General features: G+C 36.1%; 2 protein-coding genes across 2 annotated transcripts in view; both read left to right on the top strand.

Annotated features, from left to right (window-relative positions):
• Nucleotides 1-7697: 7697 nt before the first annotated feature.
• Nucleotides 7698-18564, top strand: entpd3 (ectonucleoside triphosphate diphosphohydrolase 3). Its single transcript, XM_065246221.2, has 10 exons — nt 7698-7849; nt 8576-8698; nt 9491-9608; nt 11591-11750; nt 13046-13205; nt 13371-13598; nt 14257-14529; nt 14660-14770; nt 15603-15737; nt 17371-18564. Exons 1-10 carry the CDS (start codon nt 7793-7795, stop codon nt 17560-17562), a joined length of 1557 nt encoding a protein of 518 aa, XP_065102293.1. The 5' UTR covers nt 7698-7792; the 3' UTR covers nt 17563-18564.
• A 2287-nt stretch (nt 18565-20851) lies between these two features.
• Nucleotides 20852-22740, top strand: part of gask1a (golgi associated kinase 1A) — a 28710-nt gene continuing 26821 nt past the window's right edge. The window contains exon 1 of the mRNA XM_065246220.2: nt 20852-21126. Coding sequence (XP_065102292.2) covers nt 21124-21126 — 3 coding nt within the window. The 5' untranslated portion in view covers nt 20852-21123. The remainder of the gene's footprint in view (nt 21127-22740) is intronic.

Genomic DNA, 22740 nt, shown 5'->3' with positions numbered 1-22740 from the left:
AATTTACATATGCTGGATTGTTTCAACTCAAAATGTTGGGTCAAATATAAAAAATGATGGGGTTAATTTAACCCAATGGCTTGGTTCATTTCTTTTTGACCCAACACTGGGTTAAACCCATGAACATTGTGTTGCTGTCACAATGCTCTATCAATTGAGTAACAGGAACAAGCTTTGTTTAAATAACAGACTGAAGGTTATATTGTTCCCGCCATAGCTCCCCATTGTCCCAATACTTCATTCAAAATTAAAATATAAATTCCCAACTATTATCTGTGGTAGTGCACACACTGTGCAAAAATTTAATTGCCTGTTATGAGACATGTAAAAACAATTTTGCTAGCGTATAAAAATGCTAATTAAAAGTATTAATGAGATCTGTGAAGTAATGGTCATATTTATGGTTAACAATGATTTTAAATTGCTATCAACATGCAAAGAAATTAATTCAGAAGAGCTTTAATTTTTATGTATATCCCAGTTCAACATTTTTGTTGTTGTTAAAACAAAACACATCTAGCCTACAACAAAACAACACTTTCATGAAATATCATTACCATATCTTACTTTCATGCATTGAAGTTTGAGCTGTCTGAAGTGTCAGCCGTCTGATAATTGGCTTACAAAAGGATACAGAGGAATGTTGCAATGATCAGAAATCATAATACTTGTGTCATTATGTGCTAATGCACTTCCTCACAAGCATATCTCATTGCACACTTTACTCCAAATGTGTTTACTTAATCATTCTAACTTCATTAGCACGGATGTATAGATGCAATACAACACTAATGAGTTTGCACTTATCTCTAAGAGTATAGACTGGACAGTTCTTTTGTCATCACACAAACTTATCTCTCAATATATTTACAGATATTTTCAGAATTAGCCATGTATATTGATCATTTAGATGCGAGACTGTTAACACCTGAAACTTCAATAACCAGAAAGCAGTCCTATTAGAGTAGAAAACCCCACATTTATCAGGATTAAAGGGGTTACAAATGATGGATTGATAACAGAATAAGTTTATTACCTTTTTTGTTACAAATCAGCCTACTGACAGTTGCATGGAACAGTTTCCAAATTTGGGTGGTCGCAGTGAGTCACAGTATACACAACTGCCCCATTGTGTGATTGGCATATTTCAATCCACTTTTGACTTTGAGGGTCTCGAGGAACACCATGTCCAATTGTGGACCTACTGTTGTACAGTAAGTGATGTCACATATGAAGTATGAACAATTAGCAGATGGAAAGCCCTCTGGCAAGTCTGTTTGAAGGGCATCCCAAAATCGGACTTTTATTCTGATGATGATAGATGCGCCGTCTGAAATTAGGGGAAATGTATCATCACGGCAGCATGAATATTTTCGGTTGCAAGTGTCCAGTCTACTGTGCATTATATATCCTATTATATTTCACATTCTGAGGTTTGGACATTATTTTCTAGCATGAAATCAACTATTTGTTTTTTGGATCTCATTCCCACAAAGTTACCAAAGAATGTCCTGTCCTCTGTGTCGCCTAGCCTATTTTCTATTGTCAATAGCCCTTTACAAACAAGTACTGTTCCATCTTGTCTTAAAACAGGCTGTGGTCTATCCTCTACCTGAAAAAGCTAATCATGATCCCTCTGATTTTAATAATTACAGGCCCATTTCTAAACTTCCTCATTTGCATTTTTGCATTTCTGGAAAAATGTGTTTTGAGCCAAATTTCTTTCTACTTATTAATCTCAAACAACATCCTGGATCCTTTTCAGTCTAGTTTCAGAGCTAAACACAGTACTGAATCTACTCTTTTAAAGGTAGTAAATTATCTCTTAATATCTGTAGATCTGGTTACTGTATCATTCTTTTATTGCTGGACTTGAGTGCAGCTTTTAATAGAGTGGACCACAGTATCCTGTTATAGAGATTAGACCTTGAAGCTGGCATTTGTGAATTTGCATTGTATACTGTAGGTTTGCATCATATCTCACAAATAGGAGTTTTTCTGTGGAAATTGGAACATTTACATCAAACTCAGTTCCCATCATTGGTGGGGAGCCCCAGGGCTCAATTCTGGGTCCAATCTTATTTTTTCTTTATTTACTGCCTCTCTGTTTAAATTTCACATTTATGCTGACAACAGATTATTTTCCTTTTTTACAGCTTAAAGGAATTTGCAAGCTTAAAATATACTGAGTTTCAATGATTTGGAGACAGTTATTCATGCATTTATTTAAACTAGTTTGGATTATTGTTATGCTTTATGCTGGAATGAGTCAGTCCTCATTATCATGCTTACAATGATACTACTTATATTTTGGATCTTCTCCATCTCTACTTCCCTGAGAGAACACCAAGATCATCCACCCAGATGTTATTGAGTGTTCCAAAATCATGACTCAAATCTAAATGTGACAAGGCTTTTTCATGACTCGACCCAAAGCACTGGAATTTCTTACCACTGTCCATTACATTATCCCCTACACCATCCACATTTAACGTATTTTCTGGACTATAAGTCACACTTTTTTCATAGTTTGGTGGGTCCTGGACTTTAGAGTTGGGGTACTCAAACTTGGACTCGGACTCGAGTCCGGACTCGAGTCCAATTTTGAATGAACTCGGACTTGTCACGCACCCGGGTGAATTTGTACTCGGACTTGACACGGACTTGGGCATTTTGGACTCGGAAAATATCCCGAGTACAGTCGAGTCCACGTCATGTGCAACATTAAAAACAGCATGAACTTGAGATGAGAAATTAATTAATGTCTCGTCTCGTACACACTGCAAACTTTCGAGAGTGACAACCGCATTTAAATGCGGGAGTGAATCCCCTAAATGTTCGTTTCATGTCTGTATGGAACAAGACTTACTCCCGAAAATGTGATGATTGACACAGAAATAACCATAGCAACGTTCTGCCGTCTCGCGTGCTTATCACTCACAGCTTTGACCAAAATAATCTTACAGCATTGTGTTTTGCAATGAACCTCCGTCCGGGCGTTGTGTACTGTACGCTTCTTTTGTGAGGCTGCTTCACAGCGCGCGGTCTTGCAGTGTTGCCAGGTCCTCTGCTTTTTTGTACGTAAATAGCGTAAATTACTGAAGTGTGTGTGTACAGAACAGGATTAAGCATTAAAATGTGAAGTGACAACCAAATTTAATATGCAGTGTGTACGGGACTGTCTCCCCTCCTGTTATTTTACTGCAACACACTGGCAGGCAGCAGTCAGTCGCATCATACTTGCAGACAAACACATCACACACATCAATGCGTGGCTAGCACGATGTCCTCAAAGTCAGAAATAATTTGTTTTGCTTACGAAAATCATAGATAATTTATTTGCAAGACATCTGGTAAAAAGAAGATACCTTTATATCCCTTTCTTTTCTTTGAAATCAGTTTTGATAGGAAACAAGTTGACATAGAATAAAAATGTTCAATGGCAATGACAAGACGCAATAGAGGTATTTTTATTGCATTTTTATATTGCCATTGGTTAAATAGGTTGAAGGGTTAAAGAAAGTAACCATTTACAATACAAATTTTGTATCTTTTTTCAATTTAATTACTTTCTGGACTCGGGCGGACTCGACTTGGACTCGGCCTTTAAGAACTCGGACTTGAGTCCAACTCGGACCCTTTTGGACTTGGACTCGGACTTGAAGTTTAAGGACTTGGTCTTGACTCGCACTCGACAAAGGTGGACTCGGACCCAACTCTACTGGACTTTCTAGTCAGGTGCGATTTATATGTCAAAATTATTTTATATGAACGAAGAGAAAACATTACCGTCTACAGCCGCGAGAGTCTGCTTTATGCTGCTCCTGTGTTTATGTAATTCAGTGGATTCAGTGATAAGGAATGACTTCAGGAACGTTTTAAACTTGATTTGGCTTGTGCTATTTTAGCCTATTCAGCTTCCCAGGTATGTTCTGTATGCTATTGTTTATTATGCAAATAACTGTTTACGTTACTTTAACATGTACAGACACCTATTCAGCCTGCTGTTCTGTGTCCCATTGTTTAGTTGAATAACCTGCGTTTCCAGATTAAATGTCTGTTATTCGGCTTGGATTTTGTGTAATAATTTTCTAAATAAATGCAACATATAGTCCAGTTGACTAATTAATATTTTTCCTCTTCAAAAAGCACTTTTGACTGATGCGACCTAAACTCACGAATTATAGTCCGGAAAATACGGTAAGTCTTCTCTTAGCACATTTGTTTCCCAGGCTTATAGAAAATTTGGAATTTTATTATTTTTTCTCTGTTTTATTTGTATGTTTTTATTATTTCTTTGTATTAGGATGTTTTTATATGTTGTTTTGCATCACTTTGGTCAGCATTTATGTTGTTTTAAAGGGCTACATAATAAACTTGACTTGACTCCTGTATATGATGGAATATTGTGTGGCACTCATCTACTGTAAATGCCTTTAGCAGAATATACAGCATCCCAGCAAACTCTTATTCCTCTGTTGCTCACTGAATTGTTAAGGAGATTGAGGAAATAGATCCAGAAAGCACTTGTTCTGCTAATTGTCTGCTCATTGAGGTATTATACTTCTATGTTGAATGCCTAAAGGAAGCATTAATGCACTGTAAAAGCATTTTTGGTGCGCCACTCATCCACCAACAGAAGGAATTATGCAAACATAATAATATTTCATGCATACCTAATGAGGTGATAGATAGATAGATAGATAGATAGATAGATAGATAGATAGATAGATAGATAGATAGATAGATAGATAGATAGATAGATAGATAGATAGATTGGTGGTCATTGATTCCAATAGGACATATATTTTAATGCTATTGACAAACATTCACCACTTACTGTAAGTGTTTCACATTGGCACCAGAGTGATGGACATAAAAGCTCTTTCAAACACATCATATGTCAAAACAACAGGGATAAAATGCTGAATGTTTTAATTGCTCATATCTGTTTACGCTCATCTTTGCATTGGTTCCTTATCTTAATGCGGATGCTATATGACAAGTGGTGCTTGAGTATCAATTTATTTGAATTGAATAAAATGCTGTTAGGTTTTTTTTTTGTGGTATATTGACGTATTAATATAATAAAGGGGACTCCTCTATGCTCTCAAAGACTTATTATATCCACCGCATTAGACATTGTTAACAGTAGCGGAAGTCATGTGCTCTCCATAAACCATGATCAAACAAAGCTGATGAGAGGACGGTTAAAAAATTGTGAAAAAATTTGTCAGCATGCATGGGGAGAAAAAATAAAGCATGTTGATATGGATGGAAAATGTATTTCATGTTAACAAATGCCTTTTATTTGCTGTGTGCTACATACGATGATCTGGTGGGCTCTCCGCAGTCATTTCCAATAAAAGTAGGTAACAACAGCAGTCAATGCTACAGTATGATAAGAGTCGTGATGGATCTGAATGTAATTAGTTTACTCTTGCATAAAAAAAACCCAACACAATAAACTGCAGTAAGTCCTCCATCAACGCCAAGGATCACGTGATTGATATTAAACACCACTGACAAGCAAGAGTATTTATAGGTGCTGATCTGTGCATGTGGCAATGAATACAATGACTGCAAACCACGTTACAGCGTAGTGAGAAAGGCTTTAATATGCCCGTTTTCCCTTCCTTCACTATACTAATCCAATTCTGAAGGACTGACTTTCCGGCTTCACCTGACTAATGGAGTGTCAGATCACACTTCCAGCAGCTAAAAATACACGTATTCAGCCCACCCAGTGACGATGAGAACAATCGAATTCACTTTGATTGTCTTGACTTGTGATCCATTCTTCTCAGGACACAGCAGCTCGGGCTTGATCTGTGAGGCGTCGGGATGGCTGGGATGCCCATGTGCTTTCTGTAGGGCTGTAGTGAAGATCTCAGGAATAGACAATTCAAAATGACTTATGAATGAACCATTGTTACACTGTCTATGAAATTCAGGCTAAAGTCACATAATCTTATGATGAGATTATGATGAACATCAAAGTTTGATTGTACTCATGGATTTCAATCTTTGACATGATATTACTCAATCACTATTAAAGATATCCAGATTATATTTTCACAGATACATTTTTAAAGAAAAGAGTTTTTAGCTTTCATTAAGTGATTGAAAAAGTGAAATCAATGCCAAGGTGGCACTTCATGGTAATTTACCATAGCTTTAGCTAAGTAGTGTGCTTAAGCAAGAAATTTTAACACATGGTCCCTAGCTGTCACTGGGATGTTCCCCTTTCAAAAAGTACACTTTTGTACCTAAAGAGTTCACATTAGTACCAAAAAGGGGCATATTGGTATCAAATGTATACACATCTGTACCTAAATGGTGTATAGGCCTTATATTTAAAGAGTACTCCCCCAGTGACAGCTAGGGTGCATTTGTGACAATTTTTTCTGACAGTGCATCTACAGTATATTAATCTTTTTAGCAATAAATCTGTTGACGGTTTGCAGTCTGGTTTACAGTAATGTACTGTAATATTGTCATGTCAAAGGGGATTCCATGTTGAAATATGATAATGCTCAGTTTATCCCCAATGGATTAATCCGCCTGTATGACCACGATGCAAAGTGTGCGTATGTTGCGTAAATGGATGTAATATTGGTGTCAGTATATGTCTCTCATGTGGTCTGTGATCCCCATGATCCCCAGTCACCACAGAGCTATTTCCTTCATTCTCAGGTTGCTGTAAAGTGCCCCATTAGAACAACGCATAAACATTTCAAGCTGACACAGCAAACAAAATAACCCATTAAAATAGACATTTTCAAACAATATTATAAGCTTTCAAAGTCGTCTAATGTGAAGTGAATAGATGGTGAATTTGTGAAATTATTTTTGATATTCCAATATAGTGAAATGTTTAACATGTTGTTGGTGAAATAGCATATAAACAAGTATATATGCATAAATATTTTAACTGTTATTTAATAGCAAACACTGTAAAAAGTATTTCCTCATTGCACTTATATTTTTAAGTTTAATTAATTTGAACTTTTTGACTATAGTGAAAAGTTGCTATAAATATTCTCATCTCTAGTTAAGTAAGTTTAAATTAATTGTAAATTTGAGTTGATTAAACTTAAAAAATACGATTTTTTTACAGTGTAGAGGACATTATTGAATTAAATATCGCATAAACTGATGTCCAGAGAATCATTCACAATCCAGATTAATACTATTTTTGTATTTTTAACTCAAAATATGCAAAAAAGCTGCATGAATATTATTAAAATGTTTTTAAAAGGGAACCATGTACAATTTGAACATAAATGTTTTCATTTCATAAATTGTACCGAATTTAGCCATTGGCTAATTTTATCATTCATCAATTTGACTGAAATATACACTGTAAAAAATGGCTGTAATTATGCAGCTGGTTGCCAGTAACTGTTAAAGATAAAGACTGAAAATGTTTCATGTTCATTTAACTTTGAACAAACTGTTGCCAGTAAATAACATAAATGTAAAATATAAGGTAATACCCAATAGTACTGTAATTTCTACAGAATTTTTTTTACAATGATCAGCTAGATAGTGTTTGGATATTTGCATTGTCATTAATAAGGGTATCATTAACGCCCATGAAAATAAGATTATTGGGGCTTAATAGTATGGGTGGGGCGTCTAATAAAATTTAATGGAAAGCTCATTCTTTTGGGAGTGATAGCAATGCCCCTCCCATGCTGTCTTCTCAGCATGCTTATTCACACACAAACACACACATACTCCTGCACATACAACCACACACATTTACACCCTCACGTATCTGAACAGAATGATCCATAAGGAGTCTCGGTCTTCAGACCATCTAACAGCAGCCTCACGTAGAGGGGTAAGACAATACACCTTTAAACTTAAGTGCATTAATACATTACAGTGCATGCATCTGTGGTGTATATTTGATATTACCTCTTTATGCATGCAACTAATCTGAGTCAAACTGATTGACAATTTTATTTTAATAGCGATTAATTATTTTATTGTCATGGTAAGTGGTTTGCTCTCTACTGTATTATTTATGTTTTGATGTATTTGTATCAAGCATGATTTAGTCCATAATTGTCTTTCAGTTCTCTACAGTACCTATTCATTATTGCTAAAGGGAAACCAGTGTTGAGATGTAATATGTATTAGACCACAGAAACCAGAAAAGCCTGACATTAAAATGACCATAGTTTATCTAACCACAAACGTCAATAAATTAAAATGCAAAAAAATGTGTTATGTTTCCAAGATGAAATTTCCATATAACTGGTTAAGTTAGGTTTGTAACAGACATTGACAGATATGCCTGTGCATGTCTGCTTTTTTCATACTGTATAAGCAAGGGAGTAAATTAATCTGTGCTTTTGTATCAAGTATGTATCATATGAACATATAAATGCTTTAAATAACAAAACGTTTGTAGATAATTCATGACAGGTTCTTTAGATCAGTGTTCAGGTGGCAGGCTTCAAAAGTTCTTGCTTTATGGCATCACGCTGGCTCCAGATAGATCTGTAATGCCTCGGTTTGAAGTTTGCAGTGAGTCTGATATGTTTGATGTTTTTGTTTGTAGGTGATGATGTCAAAAGTGGCAGTAGCTTTGGCCGCTTTCTTCCTGCTGGCCAGTATAGCGGTCATCATTAGTATAGCAGTTGTACAAACTCATAAGAGGACCTATCAATCCCCTGGACTAAAGGTGACATCATTTATACATATATATTTATTTATTTATTTACAATAGTATAAGTGAGAATCTATTAACCAGCTGACCGGTTATGTCTGCATTTGACACTTTTTTGCACTTTGCACATGTTTTACTCTGTTGTGGCTTCTCAATTACAAAATAAATGAACAAGAGATATTTTGTACTGTTCTTAATTTGTCCCTTATAGTTGTCATATTTTTTGCTTATGTAACACTGTGTGTTTAAAAACAAGCCGACACATTTTGTTATGACATATGGGCCATTGTTCAGTGATGAATGACATGTAAAATGTGGTTGATAAAAGGCATGACTCATCAGTCATAACGTTTCTTACACACTCCTATGTCTTTGAGGCCAAACAATTCCTTTATTTTTTAACACTGAATGGAAATGCGGTTTTGGTAAACGTGAAAAAACTTCTCAGATCTGTATTCTGTATAATACAGTATAATACTGTATCTTCATTCAGGAAGCCACTCTTAAAATCTTAAGATACATGATCCGTTCAATGATCCGTTTAAAGTCAATCCTCGAATATTTTCCCGGTGGAACAATGCATTTTTTATTTAGCTCCTTTCGAAAGAGCTTCAGGCGATCAGACAAGCCTGTTCTTGAGTGCTTCACTCAGTAATGACTTTGTCCAGGGCAAATCGCTATTCATCAATGTATTTTGCAACCATCGCATATGAATGATGTCTTTATGGCTATTTGAGACCATAAATCTTTATAATGAGCCTTTGAAGGGTTAATAATGTCCATCTTTGCTTTCGTCATTCTCTACAGTATGGTATTGTACTGGATGCAGGCTCCTCCAGGACTACTATATATCTCTATGAGTGGCCTGCTGAGAAAGAAAACAACACTGGAGTTGTGACCCAGACAACAAAGTGTCAGGTCGAAGGTACAAATCCATCAGCTTTAAATTGTGGGTTATAAGAGGGGATGGCAGCCCATGCAGTCGTTATGTAGTAATGACCAACAATTTAGAGATATTGGTGGCACTTTTCCACGAATATGATACAACACAAATCTGTTGTTGTGCCTATTTTATATGGTACACTGATTATTATATAACATAAAATTATTCTTAACATGAAAAGTGGTTTGTTGTAAACACATCACATCATGTCTGACCTTTTTCACCTCAGGGATTTTGGCATTCCTGACTGTATCTTAAGACATCAGATGCAAAAGATAAACAGTTGTGGAAAACATACATACTCGGCAAATATCATACATTAATCAAATACTTGTACTTTTCAAATCCACTTAATCCCGGCCTCAGGTCATTCGGAAATACCGCCTTGTTCCGTTAAACGGCATGAAGTTTTTCAGCAAAGTCCTTTAAGTGCACAAAAGAAGAATGGTGGTGAGCATACGTCAAAGTGCCAGAGTCTTTCACTAAAAGGAGGTTTTCTGAATATGTGACCAGTCACGGAAAGTAGTGACACAACCGGATCTGGGGCATTTTTAGTTATTCACAGATTCTGAAAGTTTCTAAGCTTTCCAACGATGTGTAACACATGGAAATCTGATAAGATTTGGAGAAGTTGTGGCCATTTGAATGTAACACATTAAAAAAGAGAAAGTCGAGAAAATAGAGAAAGAAAAGTTAACACTTTTTCCTGCCTGGAGAAACAATTGGGCTCATTTTTATCTCATTTAGCTAAGCCATACCCCCTGTAAAGCCGTTTTGAGATACAGATGTTCTAGCATCATATGTAGTATTTTGTGAAAGAAGTCCGGGTGACAACATGCAAAAATAAACAGGACTTTTTACCTTTGTGGGGATCACAAGTCTAATTCAGTCTGTTTCAGATGTGTGAATCATCCAATGACCATTTTTGTCCACAAATGCGTATAATCGTGAAATATAGATGTATAGTCTGGTAATAGAATATAATATACAATCTGAGGAGGACTATTTACATCATAACATGTAAGGGTATATGAGATTACACTCCGGTAATTTACGTTCCGTTAAACACATTAACCCGCCTTCAAAGTTTGTATTTAAAATAGTCCGGTAGTATAATAGATAATCCAAACAGTGCCGTCGAAAACGTGACGTCCTTTCGAGATGTAACCAATCGCTCGCTCGTTCCTCCATCAGCCAATGACTTCATGGAAAATATTGATAGACAAAACATGTAGCCAATTATATAAAGAATACAACGATCTCTGTGTAACTTATATGTGTTTGACTTCATGCTGCGCTGCAACAATAAACACGTTGAATTAATTTTTTAGTCTTATTTAGAAAGGACAGTGAAGAGTGACTGAAGTGGACATTTTTGCATGTATTTAGAGTTTTTTGCAGCGAATAACCAGCCTGATCTCACAAAAAATCACACATATTTTACAAGTTGGCTAATTCGTATCAATTCATACAAAGTTTATACGATTCTCATGAAAAAACAACAATGAAACGAACCCCTAACCCTGCCCCTATCCCGCACATAAACCCAACGTCACAGGGGTCAATGCAAATCCTACCAAAACCTATAATTGTGGTCGTTTGAATTAATTCAAATTAACCAACTCGTAAAATAAGGCCTTTACATTACTAACTAAAAACCTTTATATTGCCATTAAAGATTACTGAACCTAAACATAAGTCTGATAAAAGAAAACATGTCAGACACACTTAGAGGGTTTTGCATCAGAACTCTTCATTTGTATTTTAAATTGTCATAATTTTGACATAATCTTGTAAATTGATAGTTGGGCCATTTAAACCAATTTTTTAAGTTTTAGTTATTAACCAACTTCAGTTGTCAAAATGTAATATTTAGCCAAGCACATTTATCACATTCATCAGGCTTAAAATTATAATCAAACCTAAAATGTATATGTATATAATTTAATGATATGTCCTTTTAGGGCCTGGAATTTCAGATCTACGTGCAGATGCGGTCCAGGACAAGAAGACATGGAAAAGTTTTGATTCTTGCATGGCAGAGATCTCCAAGGCAATCCCGTCCAAGCAGCACAGCCAGACTCCGGTGTTCCTCGGAGCAACAGCTGGAATGAGACTTCTACAGTAAGAGCACCTTCTATTCCTCATGGTTACATGCTGTATTGCTGTTCTTATCATTGTTCAAACATATTATTTATAAAAATCCATACTGCAACCATTTCCTGCACTGTCAGAAAAAAGTACAAAGCTTGGGTGCTACACTCAAAGGTTCATTTTTGTACCTGTATGGGTATACAATACATTGAAATGTTGTTGGGTACAATTTTTTACCCTAAGGGCCTATTGTGTACCTTAAAGCAACACTAAAGAGTTTTTATACCTTAAAATAACGTTTCCAAAAAAGTTTCAGTGGTTCATCCACTCGAAACAGGGTGAACGGCACTTTCACATTCGCTTTGCAGCCCTCTATCGGCCAAAACCGCACTAAAGAAGTTTCCAACCGTTGGGTCGGGGTCCTGTAGTTTGAGTGAAACTACAAAAACTTGCTTTACGGCAGACCTACAATCCAATCAGAGCCAGCTATGCTGCAGTATTTATGACAGTGGTAATGGACAATTACGCTTCTAACCTGTAGGGGGAGCAAAGAGCAATAAGTCTTTAGTGTTGCTTTAAAGAACAAGTTTGTACTAGTTAAATTTTAGGGCTATAAAACAGTTAACTGTACCATTAAAGCAGACATTTCACAAGACTTTTTTAAGATGTCAAATAAATCTTTGGTATGTGAAGTTCTAGCTCAAAATACCTTAGAGATAATTTATTATAACATGTTTAAAATTGCCATTTTTGGTGTGTCCAAATGAGCTGATCACTGCACTAAATGGCAGTGTCGTAGATGGATAGTGCAGATTAAGCGGTGGTATTATCCCCTTTTGACATCACAAGCCAAATTTCAGTGGCCTATTTTTTTTCACATGCTTGCAGAGACTGGTTTACCAAAACTATGTTACTGGGTTGATCTTTTTCACATTTTCTATGTTGATAAAAGCATTGGGGACACAAATATAGCACCTAAACATAGAAGAAGTCAGATTTTCATGATATGACCCCTTTATAGGTACACAATAGATCCTTAAGGTATCAATAATGCACCCAAATAGATACAACATTGTATTATGTTTTGAATACCTGTTGAACCTTAGGGTACCACCCCAGTGACAAAAAAGGTACAGTTTTAAACTTTTTTTCTGGGAGTGTGTGACATTGAGAGCTTTGAATAATTGAAAGTATTAAAACCTCTTGCATTACATACAAAAATATGCCCTTATGCATATTGGCAGTATGTCTGGACAAAGCGCTAAGAATGTTATTATCAGTGTGATCTGTAAAAATATGTACCTATTTTGTATCTTTCCTCACAGTAAAAGAAATCCAGACAGGTCTAACACTATCCTGAAAGACATGCAGACATATCTGAAGAATCTTCCTTTCAACTTCCGAAATGCTTCCATTATGTCCGGGCAGGATGAAGGTCTGTATGGCTGGATCACGGTTAACTACCTGATGGGAAACTTTCTCGAGGTCAGTTCTCTTTTCCAAAAACGTACAATCCTCACAGTGATATTTTGAGATCAGTCAATTTATAAAAGATGAAACTGAGCTGATCTTACAGTACAGTACTCTATGTGGCAATATATGAGGGTCTAAGGTCTAATATACTCATTTTTTATAATAATTTTGTTATAGAAAAACCTATGGAATGCCTGGGTACATCCTCACGGATCTAAGACCGTTGGCTCATTGGACTTGGGTGGAGCCTCCACCCAGATTGCCTTTGCTGTTTCTGATGATGCTAAAGGAGAAGACATCATTAAGGTTTCGCTTTATGGCTATGACTACAACGTCTACACGCATAGTTTCCTCTGTTATGGAAAAAACGAAGCTGAGAAGAGAGTTTTGGCCAAACTTTCAAAGGTACGGTACATAATACTACTAATGATAATAATATAATGTTTCAGCATGGAAATTATGTTTGTCTGTGCTTTCAGATTTGTTTTCGATCTGGCACCATCATTATATGATTACAAAGTCTTATAAAAGCTGTCTTAGAAATCCCATTACTGCGGAAGCTAAGAGATACATTTAAACCCTTGACTTTTCCTTAATATTGGCCCAAACAAGCCAAGTCAATGCTTTTACAGACCACACTGTCATCAGTAATTTAATGGAGGGTTCAAATGGAGGGATGAATTAGATTAGGAATTTCCCTTGATTTGCTCTTAGGTGGGTGCATGACAAAAATTGCCCTGTGAATGCTTACCGGATGCCTTTTTCTTTTCTTTAGTCTAAAACAGCAAATTACAGTAAACTCATTTACAGTAACATCTAAACCAGAGATCATCATTAAAGCTCCCACTGACTCCATGACCTGGCTGAATCTGCCAGCCATATTGTGAGGAGAAAAACCTCCAGGCGGATGGCGCGGACCCCACACATTAAACTCTTAACGGTTTCATGCCGTTTTCAACATTCCCTTATTTCCCCTTATATTTAAATCAGCAGTGATTGTTTTAAAACTCTGCTGCATGCAGGATCATAAGCATCACCTGCTGTCAAACATCTCTCTTTTCAGGAATCCGGCAACTGGACTAATGTGAAGAACCCGTGTTACCCTGCTGGCTACAACATCACTATGCTTGCAGAGGAGGTTTTTGGCAGTGAGTGTACAAAGAGCCAAATTACTGCAAAGTATTTCCCAAAGCGAGAAATCACTTTATATGGGCAGAGTAACGCTGAACAGTGTAAAGCACTGGTGAGGGGCATCTTTGACCTGACTTCTTGCCAGGGAGCTGAAAACTGTTCGTTTGCTGGAGTTTATCAACCACCACTCAGTGGGGACTTCATGGTAGGTGCAATGTGGTCTACCTAAATAATTAATTTTGCAAAAGTATGCCAGATCTATTGCTTTATAGTATTGGTAAGGTTTTATTAGTGTTTGTAAAAAGTAATCATCTGATGAGGTATTTTTTGTTCAGGCTTATGCTGGGTTCTACTGGACTGCCTTGTCACTTAATGTGAAGGGATCCAAGAGTATGGAGACGTTCGATGAAAACATGAAGCAACTTTGCACAAATGACTGGAAATCTGTGAGTGCTGACCGAACGCTGGTTGAACAATAATATAGAGTAGGGTGATCATACATAACACATAAGTCATCGAGGTACTCACATTTCATTTAAAACATTATAAAATTAAGAATTTACCTTGAAATTGAATGGTTCCTTTTCTGAAATAGAACCTGAAATGTTAAACTTCGATGACGTGTGCGACCTCCAGAGGATGCACCCAAAATCCATGTCAGGACGAGTCCGGCAATTATGGTCACCCTAGTATAGAGGGAAATGATGTTTTGTGATACATTTATAATGGGTGTATAATAGCTCAAATGCAAAGCCGCTAAACGCCACCTCTGTCAAAAATGAGTCAATGATTTTGGCAAAATGACCGTGGATCATAATCAAACTTGTATCAAACCTTTGTCAGTAGCCTACCTGAACCTGAATACAGTATAACCCATATGTGGCAGCCACATACATCAGCGCCCCCTAATGTGTGGTTCAGTTTCTTCATTTTTACATTCTGACATCATTTGCATCTTTAATGATTTGCAACTGTTTATTATTTCTTGTGCAAAATATGTGCATTTTTTAGAAGTGGAAGTTTTAGCCAAAAAAGCTTGCATGCACTTATAGGGCAGCTAGACAGAGACAAATGTGTTAAATACTAATAAAATGACTAAAGTGACATTTACAGTAAAATAAGGCATTTCAATTACTGATTAAAAACATTTTCATTGCCATTAAAGTGAAAATACTGAACCTTAACATAGGATAAAAATGCTCATTAGCACTTAGAGGGTTTTGCATCTGAACTTTTCACATACTGTACACTTCATTTGTTTTCTTTTTTACCATTTAGGTAAAGGAAAAGTTTGAGGGCAAAGACATCCATTTGAAGTCCTACTGCTACTCAGCAAACTATGTGCACACTATCCTTTCAGATGGATACAAGTTCAACACTGGCAACTGGAAAACTCTAAATTTTCAGAAAGAGGTACATTACATTTTGTGTCATTGATAAGAGATTATGTGTTTATCTGAAAATGTGCATTTCCAGCAGATTCCAAATGTTTAGGGTTTTAAACTAACAGCTGATTTATTTAAAACTCACATAACACGCGCTGTTTCTGCTTACCTCATGTTTATCTTGAGTACCTAGTATTACATGCAGTATTTTCAAAGAGTCTTTAGTTTTAACAGATTTGTGAAAGACAGATTAGCTGTAATGATTCTTTCCGAATAAGCCTGAGCTCCTGGAGGTGTAAGTTTCGAGCAAGCAACACACAAAAAACACTATCCCACTATCTCCTACATACATGTTTGCATAGCTTTAGACCCCCCCCCCCCCCCAAAAAAAAGTTCACTGATTTTTACTAGTGATAGACCGATATATTGCAGAGGCCAATATATATCGGCCAACATTTTGATTCTTTTTTATTATTGCCAGCTGCTGATTTAGATGTTACCTTTCCACTGTAATTTTTTTTGTAGAAAGGACAGTATCACTGGCAACTAGCTGCCAGTAACTTACTGTAGATTTTACATTTATGTTATTTAATGGCAACAGTTTGTTCAAAGTTAAATGAACATGAATCATTTTCAGTCTTTATCTTCTACAGTAAGTTACTGGCTACCAGCTGCATAATTACAGCAAATTTTTTACATTTACAAAAATGAGGAAAACCAATACAATGACACATTGTAAGTCACTAATTTGGTGTCTACTAAACCTAAATGTAAACATAAATATATAATCAAACTCAGACAAAAATATGTGTCTGACAGTTTGTTTAAAAGGTTTTTTATCCATATGATTCATGTTATTAAACTGTCATGAAATGCTTTTCATCTTGTTCTCCAAAAAAAAGAAAACAGTCATTATTTAAATTTTTTATGAAAAGTTTATTTTTATTTGTTTAAATTGTTTAATTAAAGGGGACATATCATGAAAATCTGACTTTTTCCATGTTTAATTGCTATAATTGGGTCCCCAGTTCTTCTATCAACCTAAAAAATGTGAAAAAGATCAACCCAGTAACTTAGTTTTGGCAAACCATTCTCTGCATGTGAAAAAATAGGTCACTGAAATTTGGCTCCCCCTGTGATGTCAGAAGGGGATAATACCACCCCTTAACCGGCACTATCCAACCACGGCACTGCCATTTAGTGCAGAGATCAGCTCATTTGCATGTTAAAGGACACACACAAAAACGGCACATTTTTGCTCATACTGACAAAGTGGCAATTTTAACATCCTATAATAAATTGGAATATTTTGAGCTTAACTTCACATATGTGCTCTGGGGACACCGAAGATTTATTTGACATCTTAAAAAAGCCTTGTGAAATTTCCCCTTTAATTTTTAACTTAAACATAATAACATTATGTTGATATAACTTACTGAAATCATTTTTACAGTGTAATTAAATAAATAAATAAAAATAATATAATACAAATATAATTAATTAAAAGAAAATAAACTTTCTACTTGCTGTAAAATATTACAATATACCTCATGTAAATATTTAATCTTACAGTGATTTAGTCATCACAAAGATTTGAGAATGAATCCTATTATTAAGAATCAGATGAATGAGATATGAATATGCATTGTTATGTTTCACAGGTGAATAAAACCAGTATAGCCTGGTCCCTGGGCTACATGCTTGCACTGTCCAACATGATTCCAGCAGAAGGGAAAATCCTCAAGCTTCCCATTAACAACGTCCTCTTCACCGGACTGCTTCTGACGTTCTCCGCTCTGACCATCATCACCCTCACGTACCTCGTCATCGCAATGGCACGCTACTGTTACTGATGTTTGTCATCTGACCTCCGCCTGATCTTTGCTCAGTTCTTGTCCGGAGGACTTGTGTCCTGTCTAAGCAGGTTTTTTCCAGTCAGGTGAGATCCTGACGTGTCGCTGCAGATGTTCCTGCTAGAGAAGGATTTTTAATTTTGACACATGAAGTAATTGAAGGTCCAGCCCTGCTGAGGTTTTAAAAATACCTGAATGTTTTTCAGTGTATTGGTGAAGAAAGAGACATGTTATTACTGTAATAAATAGCAAACTTCTGTTTTTAAGAGAAAGTGTACAGGTAGTCTGGCCTGTACTGCGGTTCTGAATGAAAAATACAGAGTTAATTGTTGTATAGAGTAATCTTATATATAAAAAAAGTATCTATTGTGGTCATGATATTGTTTTGATTGTGTGTTAATGTTTGTCTCTTTCCACTGCATCATGCCTTCATATCTGCATATCATTCATTCATGTATTTCTGCATGTGCTCTTCAGAACACATTGTCTTTGGATGAAATATGTCATTGCACTGAAAAAAAAAATGTTAAGGTTGTTTACTGACAGTGTAGTGTCGACTGATGATTATTTTACATTAAACATAAAGCATATTTAGAATAAAGGGTCTGTATTCACTGCCATTGTAACGACAACAGCGTGGACAATGTCTCTGTTTTGCTTCCAAAGAATAAGACTTATGGGATTTGAATGACCCCAGAGTGAGGAAATAATGACCAAATTTTTTTTTTTTTAAAACTACTACACTATGATGCAAAAGCTGTGTAAAACTACTAAAAAACCAAAGAGATTTGCTTACATGCTATAGCATCAGAAAGTTCAGGCAAAGATGTCGGCTCACATCTGGTGTTAGGGCATTTTCATGCTGCATGACTGTAATAGCTGAAATAACCTGTTAACCTTAAATAACATGTTGTTAGAAAGGGTGGACACATAGTTTGGCCATGTTTATGATGTGATAATGTTTGTTGATGTTGCTAATAAAAACATATATCTGTATATACACCAGCATTCAAATGTTGTTTAAGTACTTCGTTTATTTTTTCTACATTGTAGAATAAATATGCTTATGAAACAATTAGACAACTTAATTTTGTTATAGGAATTATTTGTGACAAAACAAATCATCCTCATGACCTTTTATTACCCAGTTACTTACCGTGAGCTAAATGAGTTACCATCAATTCTGTACACTTATAGGCTACTTTTTCTGTTCACGTATGTATAAAAAAACATTTTTAAAACAAATTTGTTTCTTGTTTCTACACTTATAGGCTGCTTATCTGCGTTGTAAAATGTACACTCACCTAAAGGATTATTAGGAACACCTGGTCAATTTCTCATTAATGCAATTATCTAATCAACCAATCACATGGCAGTTGCTTCAATGAATTTTGGGGTGTGGTCCTGGTCAAGACAATCTCTTGAACTCCAAACTGAATGTCAGAATGGAAAAGAAAGGTGATTTAAGCAATTTTGAGCGTGGCATGGTTGTTGGTGCCAGACAGGCCATCTGAGTATTTCACAATCTGCTCAGTTACTGGGATTTTCACCCACGACCATTTCTAGGGTTTACAAAGAATGGTGTGAAAAGGGAAAAACATCCAGTATGTGGCAGTCCTGTGGCAAAAATGCCTTGTTGATGCTATAGAGGTCAGAGGAGAATGGGCCGACTGATTCAAGATGAAAGAAGAGCAACTTTGACTGAAATAACCACTCGTTACAACCGAGGTATGCAGCAAAGCATTTGTGAAGCCACAGCACGCACAACAGCAGAAGACCCCACCGGGTACCACTAAGCTCCACTACAAATAGGAAAAAGAGGCTACCATTGGCTCAAGCTCACCAAAATTGCACAGTTGAAGACTGGAAAAATGTTGCCTGGTCTGATGAGTCTCGATTTCTGTTGAGACATCCAGAAGGTAGAGTCAGAATTTGGCGTAAACAGAATAAGAACATGGATCCATCATGCCTTACCACTGTGCAGGTTGGTGGTGGTGGTGTACTGGTGTGGGGGATGTTTTCTTGGCACACTTTAGGCCCCTTAGTGCCAATTGGGCACCGTTTAAATGCCACGGCCTACCTGAGCATTGTTTCTGACCATGTCCATCCCTTTATGACCACCATGTACCCATCCTCTGATGGCTACTTCCAGCAGAATAATGCACCATGTCACATAACTTGAATTATTTTAAATTGGTTTCTTCTTCAATTGGGATGTGATGGAATGGGAGCTTCGTGCCCTGGATGTGCATCCCACAAATCTCCATCAACTGCAAGATGTTATCCTATCAATATGGGCCAACATTTCTAAAGAATGCTTTCAGCACCTTGTTGAATCAATGCCATGTAGCATTGAGGCAGTTCTGAAGGCAAACACAGTATTAGTATGGTGTTTCTAATAATCCTTTAGGTAAGTGTACATTATAGTGCTATTGATTAGTATACTTATTTTTCTGAGCTTTAATTATACAGAATTCATGATAAATGAATATATTTTATAAAATGTCTTAATACTGGGACCCCTGGCACATTCTCGGGCCCCCAGTTTGAGAACCACTGGTTTAAAACATCATGAAAGATAATTTTAGTCAAGTGACCCTATAAACTTTTGAACTTTTAAAGTAATTTAAAATTATAACAAGATATGTTAAAAATGTGGCCCTCCTACAGGTGTAGGCCCTATCTTTTTTATAAAGCACATGATGGCAACAAATTACATTTTTCACCAGAAGAGGCCAGTATAGCCCTAAAATATGCTGCAAAGATGCGTTCAATGATTTTCAGACAGTGAAACGCAATATCTAAGATGTTTAAAATATTTATTTACTTATTTAAAAAAAAATCTAAAACAAGATCGGCACAACCTTTAAAACACTTGCCCATCATTTTTGCCTTTTTTTTTGCCAAAATATCAGTTAATCATACAATTATTGTTCGGCTGATTCGGCAAAACGATTAAAATGAATAAAGTCTTTATCAACAGTGAAACATAATCTTTCGGACATTATTGCTAATGTATTAGGAAACCTTGATACGACTGATAAAGAATGTGACACCTGAACACGTAGGTGATAATGTTATTTCCAACAGAAACATCTCTCAGAATTTAGTTTATTTAAATAGTTCTGACTTTTTCTCGTGTTAATACATTAACCTGTTACCAAAGTACATGCTTTAGTAGAATAAGGCACGAGCTCTATTACAGGCGCTCAGTTCAGTACAATAAATCAGCTCAGTATGTTTTTTTTTTAAGTCTCTTCTCATGTTACATAGCACATTCCTCCTCAAACCTCCACCATCCTCCTGCAACGTGTTCAGACCTTTGTTCTCACACTTTGGAGGTTTTGCAACTGGAGAAAGTTTAGGAAAATCTCAATAACTGAACAATGTGACTTTGCGTGCATCTCGCGTGTGCGTTGGTTCAGTTACGCGAAAGGAATAACATGCAGGAATAACAACGGGGTGTTTGGATGTGGAGCGCACAGGAATGAAGATGATGTGGCGCTAGATGCGGTGCACGAGCAGATAAAACACACTCAGTCTATTAAAAGGGTGTTTGTTATGGTAAGAAACTTTTACTACCATGTCTGTATGTGCTGCTTTCACTGAATCTGCAATATACTGTAGGTTCATCAAAGAAAGTAATGCATTGCACATGAGTATAAACACTTTCATGCATAATTGTCTATTGTCTAAGATTGATACTTTTGTTGCAATGCAAACTCTTACAGAACCTCCCAGAAATGTTGTTGAATATAAAAAGTACTGCTGTTAGATTATAAGTGCATGGATTTATGTACAGTATTTGAATTCAGTGGAAGACCAGAATTTCTGAACTCTTTTGGAGAGAAAGGCAATAAAGCACATTGTGTTGTATTGAGATCCGAACTCTGATGTATGCATTTACACCCTGCAGAAAATCTACAGGACTGCCAACAATACTTCACAGATGCATCCAAGTTTTGTTTGACAACAGTGAATAATATTTTTCAGCATAGAGAACTGTGTGTAGCATTCAGCCCAGCTCCAGCCCTCCCCATCAGGACAGACCCCGCTTAAATCCCTGACTCAGCAAAACTAAACTTCACTGCGCCCTGTCAGTGAAAGTTTGCATACAGTTGTTATTATGCACGTTGAGGCAATTATGTACAGAAATGTGTGCAGTCTTGATCAGCTGATTTAGGTCATTTTATTGACCTACTAAAAAATCTAATCTCTTTGGGTATGTTTTTTAAAGTAGCCTAATCTATTAAACAAATAGGCCAACTTTACTGGAAAAACATCACAGAATACCCAAAGATATAATGCTGTAGGAAAATATGGTGTATATATATGAATGCAAGAGAAGACTTAAACATTTTGGCATGTTGATCTCAAACCTGCGTTTTAATTTGCAATCTATATGAAGGTGTTTAAAAAACACAACATAACAATCAGCCTTATATGTGTTAGATGTAAATGCGGACTTGTGAATGTATTATTATGATAACATTTTAAATATGTTTTTGCTTAGCCTAGATTAGTTTTTCAGGTGAGTTCAAAACTGTGATTTCTAAGCAGTAAAATCTGCTAAATGTGATTCATTGCTGAACATTTTGAATTCATAAGAAGGGAACCATGTTTGACCATACTTCATACTGCCATCTGCTCTAGAGATCCAGTTTGCCAGTTACTGCTTGGCTGACTCATTCGCTCCTGAGAGAGCAGTATTTCCTACCGAAAACATTAAGTATTGTCCCAGATTCCCAAGCAAGCGTTAATAACGTCAGACGTTATTTGTTCTAACATCTGTATCCGTTCAGAATTCCTTTTAGATCAGTGGCACACTAACAAGAAAGGTATTGCATTTTTAACATTGTATCATGGCATGACTTCCTTTAACTTGTAGAACCGTTTCAATATAGTACCATATAATGCAGATTGTACGATATATATATATAAATATGAAGGGCATCTGAGATGTTTTATCAGGCTCTTATGTTAAGGTTCAGTAATTTCACTTTAATAGCAATAAAAAGGTTATTAGGCAGTATTAAAATGCCTTATTTTTACAAATGTAACTTAAATCATTTAATTGGTATTTAGCAAATCTTCTTTCGCTGCAAAACCCTCTAAGTGCATGCAAGTCTTTTTGGCAACAACTTCTACAACAACAACAACAAAAACACTTCAAAAATA

Source organism: Paramisgurnus dabryanus, chromosome 13, assembly GCF_030506205.2.
Source record: "Paramisgurnus dabryanus chromosome 13, PD_genome_1.1, whole genome shotgun sequence".
NCBI lineage: Eukaryota > Metazoa > Chordata > Actinopteri > Cypriniformes > Cobitidae > Paramisgurnus > Paramisgurnus dabryanus.
This window is presented reverse-complemented; position numbering and strand designations above follow the sequence as displayed.

Bases quoted from the DNA above. Each gene is read 5' to 3' on its own strand.
- entpd3 (XM_065246221.2), top strand. From the start codon at position 7,793: ATGATCCATAAGGAGTCTCGGTCTTCAGACCATCTAACAGCAGCCTCA. The intron at 8,699-9,490 runs GTGACATCATTT...CATTCTCTACAG, and splicing joins ATCAATCCCCTGGACTAAAG to TATGGTATTGTACTGGATGC. The intron at 14,771-15,602 runs GTGAGTGCTGAC...TTTACCATTTAG, and splicing joins GCACAAATGACTGGAAATCT to GTAAAGGAAAAGTTTGAGGG.